General features: G+C 42.7%; 1 protein-coding gene across 1 annotated transcript in view; it reads right to left on the bottom strand.

Moving 5' to 3' along the window:
• GNAQ (G protein subunit alpha q) overlaps positions 1–15828 on the bottom strand; it is a 137320-nt gene extending 121492 nt beyond the window's left edge. The window contains exon 1 of the mRNA XM_050912575.1: positions 15693–15828. Coding sequence (XP_050768532.1) covers positions 15693–15828 — 136 coding nt within the window. The remainder of the gene's footprint in view (positions 1–15692) is intronic.
• Between the last annotated feature and the right edge of the window lie 1244 nt (positions 15829–17072).

Below are 17072 nucleotides of genomic sequence, written 5' to 3'. Positions count from 1 at the left end.
TCATAGGAGAGATGTTCCAAGTCCCTTCATCACCTTAGGCACCTTTTGCTGGACTATCTCCAGAAACTCCACGCCTCTCTCTCTTGTACTGGGAAGCCTAACTTCAAACTCACTGCCCACCAGGCAGAATGAGAAGAGGTCTAAGTGCTCTACTAGATGAAGAAACTTTTTTCCCAGGGCATACAGAGGAGCTCAGCCTGCATCTGTGTCAGTGCAGAGTCAAGTCCTGACCATGCTTCCCAACCTGTGTTAGCGCATGTCTGAAAATTATGCAAAAACTTGCTGGTCTCCACAGTTACATGAGACAATGCAGTCCCACAAGTAAGTAGTAGTCCCATGGGCCTCAAATCCTCATCTTGGTAAGATTAAGTCTGTCCATGAAAGTCTGAAAGCTAGATGACGGTAAGTGGGAGAAGGTATCCTGTAAGCATCTGTTGTGGTTTAACCCCAGCCAGCAACTAAGCACCACACAGCTGCTTCTCCCTCCCAGGGGTGGGGGGGAGGTAAAACTCATGGGTTGAGATAAGAACGGTTTAATAACTAAAGTAAAATAAAATATAATACTAAGAAGAAGAGTAATGAAAAGGAATATAACAAAAACAGAGGAATAAAACCCAAGAAAAGACAAGTGATGCACAATGCAATTGCTCACCACCCGCTGACTGATGCCTGAGCCGCGATCCACGCCTCCCGGCCAGCTACCCTCAGTTTAGATACTGGGCATGACGTTCCATGGTATGGAATATCCCTTTGGCTAGTTCAGGTCAGCTGTCCTAGCTGTGCTCCCTCCCAGCTTCTTGCACACCTGCTTGCTGGCAGAGCATGGGAAACTGAAAAATCCTTAACTTAAGATAAGCGCCACTTAGCAACAACTAAAAACATCGGAGTGTTATCAACATTACTCTCACACTAAATCCAAAACACAGCACTGTACCAGCTACTAAGAAGAAAATTAACTCTAACCCAGCCGAAACCAGGGCAGCATCCCAGACTCTTCCAACTGCAGTTAAGTCCTGGAACATCCACTTCCTCCTTGACAACAAGGAGCACTCAGCTTCTAAGGACAGACCCGGTCCCTCTGCAGAAGATGCAGAACTCCTTACAGCAGGCCTCTAAAGCCAGTGTTTCTCAAGGTGCAACCTGAAGCTGTTTTCATATTTCACAGAATTGCTAAGCAGCTGCTGCCAGCATTCACCAAGCACTGACCCTTACACAAAAGCACTGCCGTATAGTCATACAGTGCTCATAAGGTGGATGAGCCATGACCACTGTACATGCAGTACACAGGAGAAGCCTGCAGGTACCCTGAGGCGTAGGCACAGACAGCTGGGATAGCTATTCCATTAAAGTGCACTCTACTGGGATGCCAGTAAGTCCCTGCGAATAGATTAAGGGGCTTGTTCAACTGTATTTAATAGAAATAATGACAGCAAAATTGTACATGTGCCTGAAGTACATTCCATGAGACAAATTACTCTGAATCTTGCAAATTATAAATACCTAGACACCCCACACTTACTATCCTGACACCCAGTTTGAACAACATTTCTGTTCCATAACAGAAGAAAACAGAACAACCTAGAGGTGAACTCCTGGACTGGTAAAGAATACATGACAGAGAGTTTTGTTCTGGGGACTAGTCACTGGATTGCTGTGGAAGATGGAGTTGCAGAGTTTGGACAGTTTTCATTGTTAGAAAAGGAGGAAAAACATTCAGAAAGGCAGGCTGGCCACAGAGGTCAGAGTATCATTGCACTATTGAAAGTGAAGAAGGGGGGGGGGGGAAGTGCACTTATTTAGCAGAAAAATCAATGTAAGATTAAAATTAAATGAATAATCAAATTAAATTGAGAAATTAAACTATAGAACTGTTCTAGACACCTAGGTGATAAACCCAAAGAACTGCTAATATACAGCTGTAGATTTGAAGAGGGAGGTATAACTGAAGCAAAGATTTACATAAGTGAAAGTTCAGTGATTAGCTTTTTTTGTACTTCAGAATTGGCTTGCAGCCAGTGATCTTTAATATTTTCAGTTTAAAATCTAACAGAGAAAAATTGACACAGAAGCTGGTGCCATGGCAGATGACTAAGTCACAGCTAATGCGACAGAAAACCAAGTGGGGCTCCTTAAACACATCAATGAAAAGGGAAGGAGGTATAATCTCCCAGGACCTTATAAGTGATGCTAAAGGTCTCTAGCAAATTGTGTTTGTATTTCTGCAAGTTTACAAATTGTAATTTCTGAACCAGAAAAGCCCCACACAGAAATACTTCTTAAGAAAAAGAACATGTGGCAGTACTACAGTCAAAAGTAACTGCAGCAGCATGTGACTACAACTCTATACCATTTGCTATGTGTAAACAAAAGAAGTCCAACACCAGTAGTACAGGTATGTTATCAGTACACTGTGTTGAGAGCTACTTTAGCAAAAGCTGACAGAATTCCAAGCGTAAATAACTGGATATAGATTTAAAACAGGAACAACTGGGAGTCATTTCAGAACATTTTATGAAATAGCCTAGACAGCCTCAATTCTACAAAACAAAGAAAAAGGAAAAATAATAAAAGCAGCCTGGATAGGAGGGGAGGTAAAAGGAGAAAACTGGAATAGGTAAGCCAAAAATTCGGAAAATTTTCACAAATTGTTAATAGAAAGAGTTAAATGAAGAATTCTAGGGCTCCACGCGAGACCTTGCCTTTTTTTTTTTTAATCACAGAATACTTAAAACCACGTTGGTCCCTCACTAAACTGCTGCTGTAGAACATGTAATATTTATTAACATGGAAAAAACATACATAATTTGCAAATATTTCTGTTTTGTTTTTAAGGAAACACAGATCACATTTGCAATGACAATGAAAGAGCTTCCACTGTAGCACTCAATGAAGATAAACGTTACAGATGATTTCCTAAAGTTAGAACATTGTTACTCAGGAGGTCCAGACACCCCTTATGAAAGAGTTCTAGAAGGACCGGCTAGGACGTCATCCTGCCTTGTAACTTTTGAAATATCACCCAAAAAACTCAAAGGATGGGAAAGGGGTGAGAGAAAGAGAATGCATGCCAAGAGCTATGCAGTTACAACTTTTCACGTGGTTTGCTGTACAAAGTCAGTGGTTTTGAGGAACTAGGCATCTGCTAAGCAACTAATCATCCAACAAACCAACATAGCATGCATTAAATAACAGTTGTTTAAAAAGTAAGTATTAAATTACATAGGTGAAAGTCCTCAACCGACAGCTGTCTTCCAAACAGGATCCCAATGATATTAAGATTGGGGTAAAAAACTTAAATATCTTCACCCACGAGATAGAATAAAAACATAAAATTATTACTGACAGTACTTGTAGGTGACACAAAAGCTGTGGACCGGTAAATTATGACACGGATATGATGCTGAAAATTAATTAGAATAACCTGTAAAACAGAAACAGGCAAAGACTGTGCATCCGCATACTGTTAAATGTAAATTTGTCAAACAATGAATGAACCCACCCTGTAAAGCAATTACTTAGAAGAGTACTTCAGTTACAGCAGATAGTCATCTAAACATGAATAGTTTAATGTCATGGCTCAGAAGGCTGTTGCACTCCTTGAACACACCTCAACAGTGGTATCCCAACTAGCAGAAGAGAAATTTTACTCCTGTACTTGTAATAAAAAGTATACACACATCCGTGTTCAATTCTCGTTGTCTGTACTTCAGAATAATGATGTTGAATATTTGTAAAGGAGTTGAAAGACAGCTACAAGGATGATTAAAGGATTAGAAAATCCACCCTACAGTTAGAGTTAGGATTGAACTATGAACCATCCAGACCGAGCCACAAACAGGGGATATCGGAATATTTACTTTTTGTCCTTGAAGTTGTTAATAAATGTAATGTTCAAGAAGATGATGAATTTAAACCATGACTAGTGTAGTTATTTTATTTCTTATACTTCATCTACTGTCAGAAAATAAATTCCACAATAAATAAACAGGTTATCAGACAGGTTGCTGGCATTTTGTGGAACAGTCATGCATTTTGGTTCAAAAAACACCCCATCCCCCAAAAAGACACACCACCACCCCCAAAAAAAACCCAAACAAACCACACACAAGCAAGCCTGAGAGCTATTGAGCACAGTGATATATACAATTAATGTCACTATACCCAAACTACAGTCTAGATTGCTAGGTTGAAATACTGTTTTAAAGAAAACAGATATACTAAATCAACAAATAAACATTTGTCTTGCTTATGGCTCTGTTCTGACTGCTTCCCATAGTTTTGGCTCTCTGTGCACATAAAAGACCTTGCAAAGAAATAGGAAGGTTTTAGAGAATTGCACATCATTATGCAGAGGTAGCTTGGTATCATGTAAACAAGACAAATAAAACACACTGGCACGGAAGGTGATGACCTGTTTCTCCAACTATGGATTATTCCAGAAAAGATCATCACTCCTTGGAAATATAAACAACTAAAATGTAAAGCAAAGGCATTACAAAGTACCATCATGGTGTTTTTTTTTCTTTTTTTAAGCTATTCTAACATAAGAATGTGCCCCAACGGCTTGACAAGTCATATATACAGTAACTTTGCATAATAACCAATTAAAAAACACCTTATTTTGCCTTTTTAAACATCGAAAGCCATATATTTTCTCCTGCTTTACTGGTTTTATATTATTTAATGGGAAAACTCCACAGACAAAAAAATGCAATGTAAAAACTTAAATAGTATGCTCCTCACTTTACTACATGAAATTGTAGACCAACAAAGTCTGTAAATCAAAAGATTCAGCCAAAGTATTTTCTGAGAATAACCAAATGAAAACTGCACTAATAAAACTAACATGGTTGTAAATTTAGGAAAAAAAAAAATACAGGCACAAGAATGCCATTACCCAGAGAATGCTTGTGTCAGAAATTTCTCCAAGGGCAACAACTTAAAGGCGTACATATTAACTTCACTGTTCAGTGTCAGAGGTTTACATTTGTCATTGGGAGTACAGCCACAATTAAGCTATTAGCAAATTCTGTTCACGTTGTTTATCTGGGTTTGGTTCAAAGGCTAAAATCTTTAGAAATTATTGTAAGTCTAGTTCTTAACCCTAACTAGATTTAGTAATTAACAGTAGTGTATTACTCTGTTGTACAGCCAAACACAGAACAAAACCACAGTGAATCAGAATTCATTATTATCATGTCTTGCAGATAAGACACAAGAATGAATGGAATTAAGTAAATAAACCCCAAGAGAACAAAAATTACTCTGGACAAAGAATGCTTCCAGATTCCTATGATCACAGATGGTATTAAAAGGCAAGCTTAAATGATTACAAGCCAAGCCATCTTTAAAAGTAAAATATTACTGATGCTAACATCAGAATTGCATCAAACAAGGTATTAGTCAATTTACTCAAATTCAGTAATTCCAACGAATCTCTTAGTTCTGTTTGTAGAAAAGACTCAATTTTACATTTTGATGAAAGCAAACTTACTCCTAAATTGTCCGTTCTGCCTTTCTATGAATCATCTGCTAAACCAGGAGAAACAGTCATCTAAGTGAAATCCATCTTTTCACGGGTCAGAGTAAATGCTTATTCTCTCTTTTAGTTTATTTACCATTTCAATGCTGACATAAAGAGAGACCATGAGGGAACTGAAAACAATAACAAAAAAATCTCACGCTATTTCTTCTCAACATTCTCTTCTCATCAAGAAAAATGAAAGTATTTTCAGAGGAAATAAATAAATAAATAAAAATAAAGCATTGTTCCATCCAGCAATCAGGTTGGGAAGAGGTACAACATCTTTAATTCCAGGAAATTAGTTATTACCAAAGCACTCTAATCATAGAATCACAGAATAGTTTGGGTTGGAAGGGACCTTCAAAGATCATCTAGTCCAAACCCTCTGCCATGGGCAGGGACATCTTTTGCTAGATCAGGTTGCTCAATGCCCCATCCAACCTGACCTTCAAGACTTCCAATGATGGGGCACCCACAACTTCGCTGGGCAACCTGTTCCAGTGTCTCACCACCCTCATTGTAAAAAATTTCTTCCCTGTGTCCAATCTAAATCCACGCTCTTTCAGTTTAAAACAGTTGCCCCTTGTCCTGTCACTACAGACCCTGGTAAAAAGTCTCCTTCCGTCTTTCTTATACACCCCCTCTGTATATTGAAAGGCTGCAATAAGGTCTCCCTGGAGCCTTCTCTTCTCCAGGCTGAGCAACTCCAACTCTCTCAGCTTTTCCTCATAGGAGGGGTGTTCCAACCCTCTGATCATTTTTGTGGCCCTCCTCGGGACCTGCTCCAACAGGCCCATGTCTTTCTCCTACTGGAGACCCCAGAACTGGATGCAGTACTCCAAGTGGGGTCTCACCAGAGCAGAGTAGAGGGGGAGAGTCACCTCCCTTGACTTGCTGGCCACACTTCTTTTGATGCAGCCCAGGATACAGTTGGCTTTCTGGGCTGCAACTGCATATTGCCAGCTCATGTCCAGTTTTTCATCCACCAGTACCCCCAAGTCTCAATCTGCTGCTATCAATCCTTTCATCCCTCAGTCTGTACTGATGTCAGGGATTGCCCTGACCCAGGGGGAATGCACCCAGGACCTTGCACTTGGCCTTATTGGACTTCATGATGTTCACATGGGCTCACCTCTCTAGCCTGTCAAGGTCCTTCTGGATGGCATCCCCTCACTCAGGCATACCAACTGCACCATGCAGCTTGATGTCATCTGGAAATCTGCTGAGGGTGCAACTCAATTCCACTGTCTATGTCATAATTAAGATATTAAACAGTACGATCCCTTGAGGGACACCACTCATTACTGTTTCCACTTGGACACTGAGCCATTGACCGTAACTCTTTGGATGCAGCCATCAAGCCAATTCCTTATCTGTCTAACAGTCCATCCATCAAACTCATATCTCTCCAATTTAGCAGTAAGAATGTTGTGGGGGGCCGTATCAAAGGCCTTACAGAAGCCTAGACAGATGACATCCGCAGCTCTTCCTTTGTTCACTGATGCAGTTTCTCCATCGTGGAAGGCCACTAGATTAGTCAGGCACAATTTGCCCTTTGTGAAGCCATGTTGGCTGTCTCTAATCATCTCCTTGTCTTCTATATGTTTCAACATATCTTCCAAGAGGATCTGTTCCATGATCTTAAGGCTAAGTTATAGCCTGAGTTTTGGCTTGAGTTTTAGCATTGCCAAAGATGCTTCCCCATCTTGGGGATTAAAAAAAGTTTCACACATCAGAAGTGTTTCTCATGTGGGATTTACACTAAATCCTTTTGGCATGACATGCAACACCTGTAACTTCCCAGATGAAAACCCCACACAAAAATTCACTTAAAAGGCGACTTGATGGATTAGGGGAATGGTAATGAAATAAAGGGACTTTGATCTCTAAATCTCTTTCAGTAATGGGCCAGGTCAGCAGTGTTCAAAAGTCAGTCAGACAGCTGCTTGGTGGCCTGCGCTCCGAGATAAGCTACCGTCTCATCATTGTTAATGATGACCAGGTGCATACATCATAACCACCCCTAATAAAAACTGGCAGCCTCAGGACAGGAGAGATTAAATTGGCATGAAGATTGTCACCCTTTTTGAAAATACTTCTATGTGTCAGGTTCCATCAACACACAAACATGAAACGAAAAGGAGCAAAAGAGAATTTAACCCAAGCTATTCAAATATATGTGTAAGAGCATGTGTTTTATTCTTTGGGCTTTTTTCCCCAGCACAACCATACAGTGTCTCAGTTTCCAGGCTACTATTATTTCCTTTTTACAAACAAAAAAAGAAGTGAGAAGTATTGTAAGAATCATTATTTTCTCTCCCAAAAGACAACTGAGTTAAAGCAAATTATGCTTGGAACAAAGGAGTATTTTGGGGTTTTCTTTTTTTAAATTGTTCCTTTTCGCAAACCACCTTTGAAAGGTTTTCACTATCAACATAAATGTTGATTTCAACGCCATCTAGACAACACACTCCAAAAGGCCAAACATCAAATCATCCAAGTACCTGGATGGCTATATATGAACCTGTTGAAGATACATGAACGATGCCATTAGTTTTCAGCATTTAATCTCCATTGCTTTTACTGCTCTGGTCTATGAGACGAAGTGGCACATACAGTGCTTAGTAAATCCAGTATCAGAGTAAAATAAGTGTTCCATGCTTGATCCTCAGTTTCCCAAGCCTGATCAGTTCCTACAAGCACAAGGAATGATGGCATCTTTCCCAACTTCTATGCGTTTACGTTTTTCTGGCCTTTTAAGTTAGCAGTTGCTGCTACAGAAACCTTCTGTTTGACTTTCTGGCTGACTTGATTCACCCAGAAATGTGGGCTGGAATAGCTTTCGGCATTCTTTTCCAACGTTCTCTAATATGAGCAACATAATTAACATTGAAGACTTAAGAGTTAAAAACTCTCCTGTGATGGGTTTATAGAACAAGGAGAGAAAAGCAACTTTCCTTAACTTACAGAAATGTTCTCACTCAGTACAAGGATTCTTGCCAAAGATTATCCTGTTTCTTTTGAGATTGCAGCTAGTAGAGCAATAAACTAGCCAAGGACAAAGAAGCAGTATGCTAGCAGCCAGTGAGCATATAGCTCAGGTACACTGACACACATACTAACATGACTAGGCAGTAATGTATATTCTGTGCCATAAGAGCAAATACTGTGAAATCGAAAATATTTTTTCCTAATGGGGAATTTCAAAACATACCTAAGATACGTTCATTACATAGTACCTCAGTTTATAAAGCTGTGATCAAGGAGATTTCTTTTGATTGATTTCATGGCTGTATCATAACTAAACCAGTAATTTCTAAACTGTCGATTCCTGTTTACTGAAAAATCTCTAACAAGTTGGGTTTCCATCACATCCAATTACACCAAATTCCTACAGAGTAGTAAACCTGAGCTCTTACCTTGGACTTAACTTGAAGGTGGCTAACCCCATCTGGAAAAAAACACTTCTGATCCAAGTTTGGTGATACTTACCAAGATTAGAGCTGTCTTTTCAGTTAACTTCAAAAGAGTTAAGGACCTAACTACATTGACCTCTTCAGAAAAGAGAAGATTTGGCGGGGGGGGGGAGAAGTAATATAACATATTTCAAATGTTGTCTGCCCTTTCCACAATTTCCCTTGGGGAAAAACAAATTCTCCTTCAACAGACTTTTGATAGCTGGGGCTGAGTCCCAAAGCATTTCAACAAGGACCACCGTGGCATTCTCCTAGATACAAAACAAAAGGCATACATAATCAATGAGGACAGGGCCTGGGGTAGACATTTAATTCACCTATTTGCTCTGAGACAAAACCAGAGCCAGGCACTAGACAAAACTGTCTAGTCCCATTCCTAACAGATGCTTCTTCCACACACAGAGCAGGTCAACCTAACTTACAAACAACACAGCTCCGAGATGGAGGTGTCGATATACAGCTCAGCTGTCCTGAGGCAACAGTGATACAGCCTCTATCTTTTCAATTTACTGAATCACTACGGGTTTCCACTTTCAGAAACTTTCTGATGTTCTGTTGCTTTATTCAAGCTATGCATATATTGCATACCACCTCCTCTGCAGAGAAAGACAAGCTGAACCACCATGGTGGGGCTTGCCTAAACCGTATCATTCATATCAGTAGTTTGCTGGATGATTCTGCCTGAATGGATCAACAAAGGAGGAATCTTGTTTGGTGGGGTTTATTTTTGTTTCTGGAATAACCACACCACCTTCTCAAATGCAGAATGAAATCAACAGCAGCACTTTTCTATTGGCAACTGCATCTGCATAGGGGTTCTGGGATAAAACTCTACAGTATACTTAAACACTAAGCATAGTGTGCAAATTAAGTAGTTCGATTCCATGCCATTTGTCCTTTGAAAACCCAAAAAGGACAAAAATCTGTAGACAATCACCCTTCAGTTTAGTCTCTGTATCAACATTACTTATTAGGGGAACAACATGCTTTCAGAACATTTAAGATTTAATCTTTAATTTAGCTTGAAAAAATGTTTGTGCTGTTCCTGGAACTCTCCCAGTAACTTTGAAAACTTTTAACTTCTAAAACTGTGGCATCTCTTAGACTCGTGCCCTCCAGTGTTAATGCATCTAACTTCTTTGCACAGAGTTAACAATACTTAAAGCCTGCTGCATGCTTCCTTCTTTGATGCTAAGAACATCACATATATGGCTTCCTAGTATTTCCTACATTCCATTTCTTCCTTGGTTTTGTACTGCTTTCCTGCTCTTCGTTCTTGCCAGTCAGAGGCTTTACAATTAGAGTAAATAAAAGGTGAATGCTGAAAACCTTCCATAATTTTATTCATAACAGCTGTTCATACACAGTAGCATTCGAGTGCAAGAACAGATTTTTCCCCAAGTGTTATACCATTCAGCAGGGCAAGAAAAAATGCTTGGTGTTTATAGCATTCTATTACTGCAACAAAGCTAATTACCATTAATCACACATCTACCTTACGATGTTATTTCACGCCTTCCTGGGATTAATTTTGCAGATTTTTTCATATTATTTCAAAAGAAATGCTTTCCCCTATGAAACTGCCATTGCCATTATACACCAACAAAAATAATTTGAAGCAGCTAAAAAAGCAGAATTATTATTTCTTAACTTTGCAGCATACACTCAAATGCCCATTCTCAAGAGATTCTTCTGCTTAGCATATTCTCTTCCCTCCTGCACTAATTCAATATTGTTCTTCAATGTAAGATACAAATTTGGGGTCACTCAGCTCTTTGACATATGAATAAAATCAAATTAGTCACAATTCTTTGACTATTCAGGCCCTCAGCTAGTTCCTATTAACTTCAATGGGTGTAGATCACTTCTAAAGAAGTAAAACCAAAACAGCAACAAACCCTTTTTAATAGCTGCAAACAAAATATCCCTTCACAATGCACTAAAAATAAATTATGTTCTTAAATACATTCCAAATATATGTTCTTCATATGTTAGCCCACTGATATCCAGATGATGATTTGTGTTTTCTTCCAAAAAAAAAAAAAAAAAGAAAAAAGGTATTTTTATATACGGACATATATGTCTATACAAGAATATATCAAGGTGTTTTGCATCCACAATGAAATTATATTTCCTTAGAAACAGCTTCTGCTAAATAAGAGATATTTACCAATCTAGTTACAACACATATCAAGATGTATGTTAACTATTTGTTTATTTTACAGTTGTAAATATGTACTGTGGTAACTACCTAAAATTCTTTGAAAGTGTTCAGTGTAAGTAGGACAGACTGATACAAATACAAGTTACAGGAAAAATAAGGAAGGTTGCTTGTTTCTCTAGCTGAAGAAAAAGATATATAAAACCAGTGTACTCCATTGCTGGCTTAATGCATCCACTTCCTCTTCAACTTATCTACAGAAAGTCTAAGTCTTTGCTAATTCACCAAGTTTTGCATGTAAATCTTTAATTTGGCTGACACAGGTATAATAAAATAAATGTATATATATCCTGCATGCTTGCTGGATATTCACCTTATGTTCAAAAGCATCTTTCCACGTAAGACTGGTTGCCATTCACGCTAATTCAAATGGCTTATCTTCCACCTGTTTCCTTTGGTAACGCACAGAGAAAAAAAGGACACTCATATCAGGCAACTCTCTTCACTGACACATCTGCTATATCAAACATAAGAAACACCTACCTCTTAAAAAAAAAAAAAGTTTTGCACATGACACAATACCAGCAAATATGCCACAAAATAGCAAACACTGTCACACACCTCCAGTGCTTAATTTGGCCAAGGTTTATAGATATGTAGGCATAACTAGCCAGTTAGCGTGATACTGCCAGATTATTTTCTTAGATACTCAAGGCATTTTCCACTGAGAAAATAGTTTTTAATATAAATATATAGAGCGTACAGGCAGAGGATGTCCAGGATTGAAGGTGTATGGCTACAATCTATCACGCAGGCCCAAATGCTGCTTTCTGAGACCATGCAAAATTTCCATGGATGACAGGCGGAATGCTAGACATAAGTACTAGAGCACATGGTTCTTACTACTTAACAATAAATATGTACATACATGCTTAAAATACAAGCATGCAGAATACTGTACATTTTGTTTGGCATATACCAATATAAAACATTAAAACACCTCTTTTTTTCCCAATTATAAAAACAATGTAAGTGTTTTTACAGCTAACAGCAAACAATGGATGTATATTAACAACTGTAAGCTCTGGAGAACAATCATAGGGTTTTACGAAGTGTTCAGCAGTAATGAAATCCAGAAGAATTTGGAAAATACATGAGATTAAAACCAAATTCAGTGGAAGACTGAATTTGTTCCAAAGCGCCTTAAAACATTGTAGCCAAGTTGTGGTAGCTGAACTACTACTATGTAATATGCTTCAGTGCGTATTTCTGAACTCTGGCTTTTCGGAATTACAATAGTAGAAAAATACTTTGTCCTGTTCTAATCTGTTCCAAAAATTATGCAACGATGTACAATAAAGTACCTAAAAGTGGTATTTTAATGTTTAATCACAGAGGGGGTTTATTTTTAAACTGATACTTAAAAATAATCTTAGCATGGAGTGAAAGTTTTCCATAAATGACTTAGCAATTTAAACTCTTTGATCCCATGAAAAGTAAAAGGTATCATCATTAATACACAAAAGGGGTATACCGAGCACAGTGTGTGTGTCACACAGTAACAATTAAGAGGAAACTAACTCACTTTGCAAGGAAGCACTGTATCTTCCACAAGTTAAGGGGGAAAAAAACCTTCTCTTCTGATCCAAAAATGTTATTTTTTTCTTTATATTTGCTACATATGCACATCTAAATTTAAACAAGTATAAGAAAACTATCTGGTACAGATATGCTTATTTGTGCCTTAAAACCTTTTGAATTAATAATACCTTTCACTTTGCACTTGCAACAAGTCTGAAGAACATGCGTGGTCAATTAACATGGCTCAGCTTAAACTGTGCTAGTACTCTCCTTATGAGCCAAAGGATATGCCTCAGTCCCACATTCAAAAGCCTTTAACCCACTTGGGCTTTTAAGTCCCACAATACTTTACAAAGTGGGACCGAGAAGTTGGCACTTCTGAAAAAAAGAAAAAAAAAAAAACAACCAAAAAACCACAAAACCCAATATGTTTGCCTATGTTTACATAAAACAGAATCAAGCAACATTAGTAATTTAAGTTTTGAGGGGAAAAGACATGTAATGGGACAGTAAAGGTCTATTCAATTTTTTAAAAAAAGATGACTTTAAGCCATTTCAGGTGGTTTTCATGCTACCGGCCTCACCGTTTTTAATGACTACTTTTCTATTCTGAAATGGTTTTGTCTGTCTGATAACCATGTGAATGACCCACACAAACAACACAAACTTAAAAACTGAGCAACCGCTTATGCTGGGGAACCAGTGACAGTGACTAAAAAAAAAAAAAAAAAGTGCTGTCAGATACCTAAAGTAAAGCCACTAATAAAAAAGTTTTCCTCAAAATTTGTTTATAAATTGAAACTTCAATCTCTACCCAATCCCACGACTCCAACAGTGGTTCACCACTATACTGCATTTTACAAGATGAGATCATTAAGTGTTAATCCAAACAGCTGCACATGCACAAACACTTTCAGTCAAACATATGACATGGGCTGACAAAGCGGAAGACAAAAAAATGTGTGCACAGTAACAATTTCTGTATTGGTTTCATTAACCAAGTATACAGATACGCTGTTAAGTATGAGTAGCCGAACGTTCACCCCTCTTGGTCTCTAGCACATCACGCTTATGCCTTCACAAGCGTGTCAGAACTCTTGCTTTGCACTGATGATGATGAATGCAAAAACCTTTCATACAGGCACTCAGGAGAGTTTTCCCCAACGCCTTCTGTGGGTCGGCTTCTCCCCTGTTCTCCCTCAAGTCACTACATACCATTTGGTCCAAAGCAATGCCACAACTGAACCCCAATCTACCACCACCTACCCCTACATTTCACGTTAACGGTGGGAGGACCTTGCAAAGCAGGACAAGCTCTGCATTACTGATTGCAGAAGTGGATCTCTGAATTCCTTCTCTGGGTAACATATATTGGTCTCATTCAGTAAATTTCATACAGTTTTGAAAACTTGGGAGAAGCCTCTAGCACTACTGCAAGAAAAATCAGGAAAATACAGAAACAATTTGGACCTGAGTAACAAGTCAAATATGCCAACTGCCTCTCCTGAAGCGAATGTATATCATTAAGTAATTATATTTAAACATCCATAAAATTAAGCAAAGGCAAGCTATCTATCCCATTTTATCTTCTTTGTGAATCTTGAAACAGTCACAACATGCACCTCCATAAACCAAAATCAAGCCAAAATGAGACAGAACATTATTACTGGGAGTGCTGCATCTGTCTCCACCACTCCCTTCCCACACCAGTTAAGGATCCCAACACCTTTCTCCATATCCAGAAGACAAGCTGCAGGAAATAGCATATTCATATGGAAGCACTAAAATGTATTCTGACTTTTCCTTTCAACTCTCCTTACCTCATTGAAAAGGCAGTTTACTCCTCCAGTATAAATCAGTACTTTCATATACATGACCCAAGACAAAAATCTTGAGCATAAACATCCCGCATCCACTTGGAACATCCCCGCTCATCCACGCACCAGAGAGTGGTGCAGATGTATTTCAAGGCCTGCGAGTCCCAGGCAGAAACCATACTACCACGAGAGCTACACAACATAGTAGAGCACACTGGATACGGACAGACGTATTTTAATTCAAAAGGCGTATTTTAACACAAGTCAAATTTCTATTAGATAAACATTGCCTCTGCATACTTGCGGCTCTAAAATAACACCCTCTGTTTTAATTAAAGAGAAATGATACAATAGATTTTATTTCCTGACCAGTGGGTGGATTCCGAAGGTATTAAAGATCCTGTCATCCTCCCGCATACTTCAGGTTACTCCTCAGCTTCGCGCGTGCATCTGGGGCTTTATGGTTCCCTTTGCTTTCTAAAAACCAGTCTACAATCTGAGCATAAGCCCCTTATTCCAGTTTACCTCATTAAATAAAAATCACGATAAAAAATGCAACCAGTGAGCCAACAACCTTCCCGAGGCTCACAGAACAATGCACATATTAAACCCGCCACCATCGATCTGCACAGCAACTCCCCCTGCGAGTCCCTTCGTTAATCCGCTTCCTTGCCATCGCTCTCCCACACACACCACCGCCGCCGACATTTGCCCCTCGCTCCCCCCCCCCCCCCCCCCGCACCCCCTCACCCGCCATCCTTCCCCTCTCCATTTTGGAAGGCCGCTCCCCCTCCACACCAAGCCCACCCGCAGGAGCCGCAGCCGTTCGCCCCGCCGCCGGCGATGCCCGCGGGCGGGCACACACGCCCCGCCGCGGCGGGGGCACGGCCTGCGGATCCCCGCGGCGGAGGCGGCGAGCGCCCGGGGGCAGCCCAGCCGGCCCCGCCGCCGCCCCGGCCCCGCCGCCGGCTGCCTCGGCCCCACCACGTAACGCGCCGGCCGGAGGGAGCCCGGGGCGGCGGCGGCGGTGCCCGGGCTGCAGCTCCGGCGGCACCTGGGGCGTGCGTGCCGACGGCGGCCCGAGCCGAGGGGAGGCGGCCGGGCCGAGCCGGGCGGCGGCAGCCCGCACTCACCCAGCAGCAGCAGCTTCAGCTCCCGGCGGGCGTCCCGCTTGTCCCGGCGCAGCTGCCGCTCGATCTCGTCGTTGATCCGCCGGGCTTCCTTGGCTTCCTCGCTCAGGCAGCACGCCATGATGGACTCCAGAGTCATTCTTCCTAACTGGTTCAGACACAACCCCACCCCCCCTAAAATCGCACGCACACTCACACACACGCACCCCGCCGCCGCCGCACCGGCCCCGGGGGCACAGGCGCTCTCTGCCCGGGAGACCCCGCCGGGCGCCGCAGGGCAGGCGCAGGCAGCTGCCTCGATGCCACACAGGGACGAGGAGAAAGAGGCAGGGCCGCTGGCGGCGCGGATCCCCGCTCCCTGCCGCTGACACCCGCCGCTGCCAACTCCTCCTCTCCTCTAAATCATGCACCAAACAACATGGAAACATCCACCGCGGCGGCAGCAGCGCTACCCAGCCGAGCCCAGCCGAGCCGAGCCGCTCGCCACCGCCGCCCCTCGCCCTGCTGCTCCCCTTCCCTCGCCGCCGCCCGCAGCCAACGCGGTCCCCGAGTGTCCCTGGCGGACGACACCCCCACCGCCCTCCGACGCGACCACCCCACCCCCCGTGGAAACGCTAATGCCCGCTAATCCCTGCCCCCCTCCGCACACACATTTCCCTGCCGCTCCCCGTGCCCCGGAGCGGGAGCCCAGCTCCTGCGGGGTGGGCGAGCCCGCCGCTGCCCGGCGACCTCGGCGCGCGCCCGGCGGGAAGAGCTTCCTCACGGCCGACCCTCCTTCCCGGCGGGGCGGCCGCTCGCTCCGCTGGCCGGGAGAGCCGCTGCCGGAGAGCCGCCGCGGCTCGCCCTGCCCTGGCAGTAAGGACGGGGGGGGGGGAGGGGGGGGGAGGGGGGAGGGTGGCGAGGAGCCACCGGGGAGGAAGAGGAGGCAAGCAGGCAGGCAGGCGGGGGCCGGGCTCGCCCGGCTTTTCAATGGCTCGGCTCCGCGGGCGTGGTGAGGCAGAAATATGGCGGACCGTCTCGCCCGCCGCCTCTCCCGCTCTCCCCGCCGCGCCGCCGCACGCCGGGGGCGAGCGGCCGGGGGAGCCGGGCCCCCCCCCGCCCGGAATGCCGCCCCCGCCCCCAGCCGGGCCCGGCGCCCCAAGGCCGCCCCCGCCCGTCCTGCGGCGGTGGCGGACGGCAGGGGAGGGGAGGGGAAGCGGGGGGAGAGAGCGGGCGGTTTCTCACACCAAATGGCCGCGAGGAACGCAGCCTGCTCCGGTTCGTCCTGCGGGGCAGAGCTTTTCCTAGCGCCAGGCGTCGTGTTTGCTTTCGCTTCCTTTGTTTTCAGCCGGGGGGACACATTTTTATTCCGTGCCCGTCCGGGAAGAGATGGCTTGGGTTGGC

Source organism: Gymnogyps californianus, chromosome Z (assembly GCF_018139145.2).
Source record: "Gymnogyps californianus isolate 813 chromosome Z, ASM1813914v2, whole genome shotgun sequence".
NCBI lineage: Eukaryota > Metazoa > Chordata > Aves > Accipitriformes > Cathartidae > Gymnogyps > Gymnogyps californianus.
Note: the sequence above shows the minus strand (reverse complement) of the source record. Positions and strands in the feature narration are given on the sequence as shown.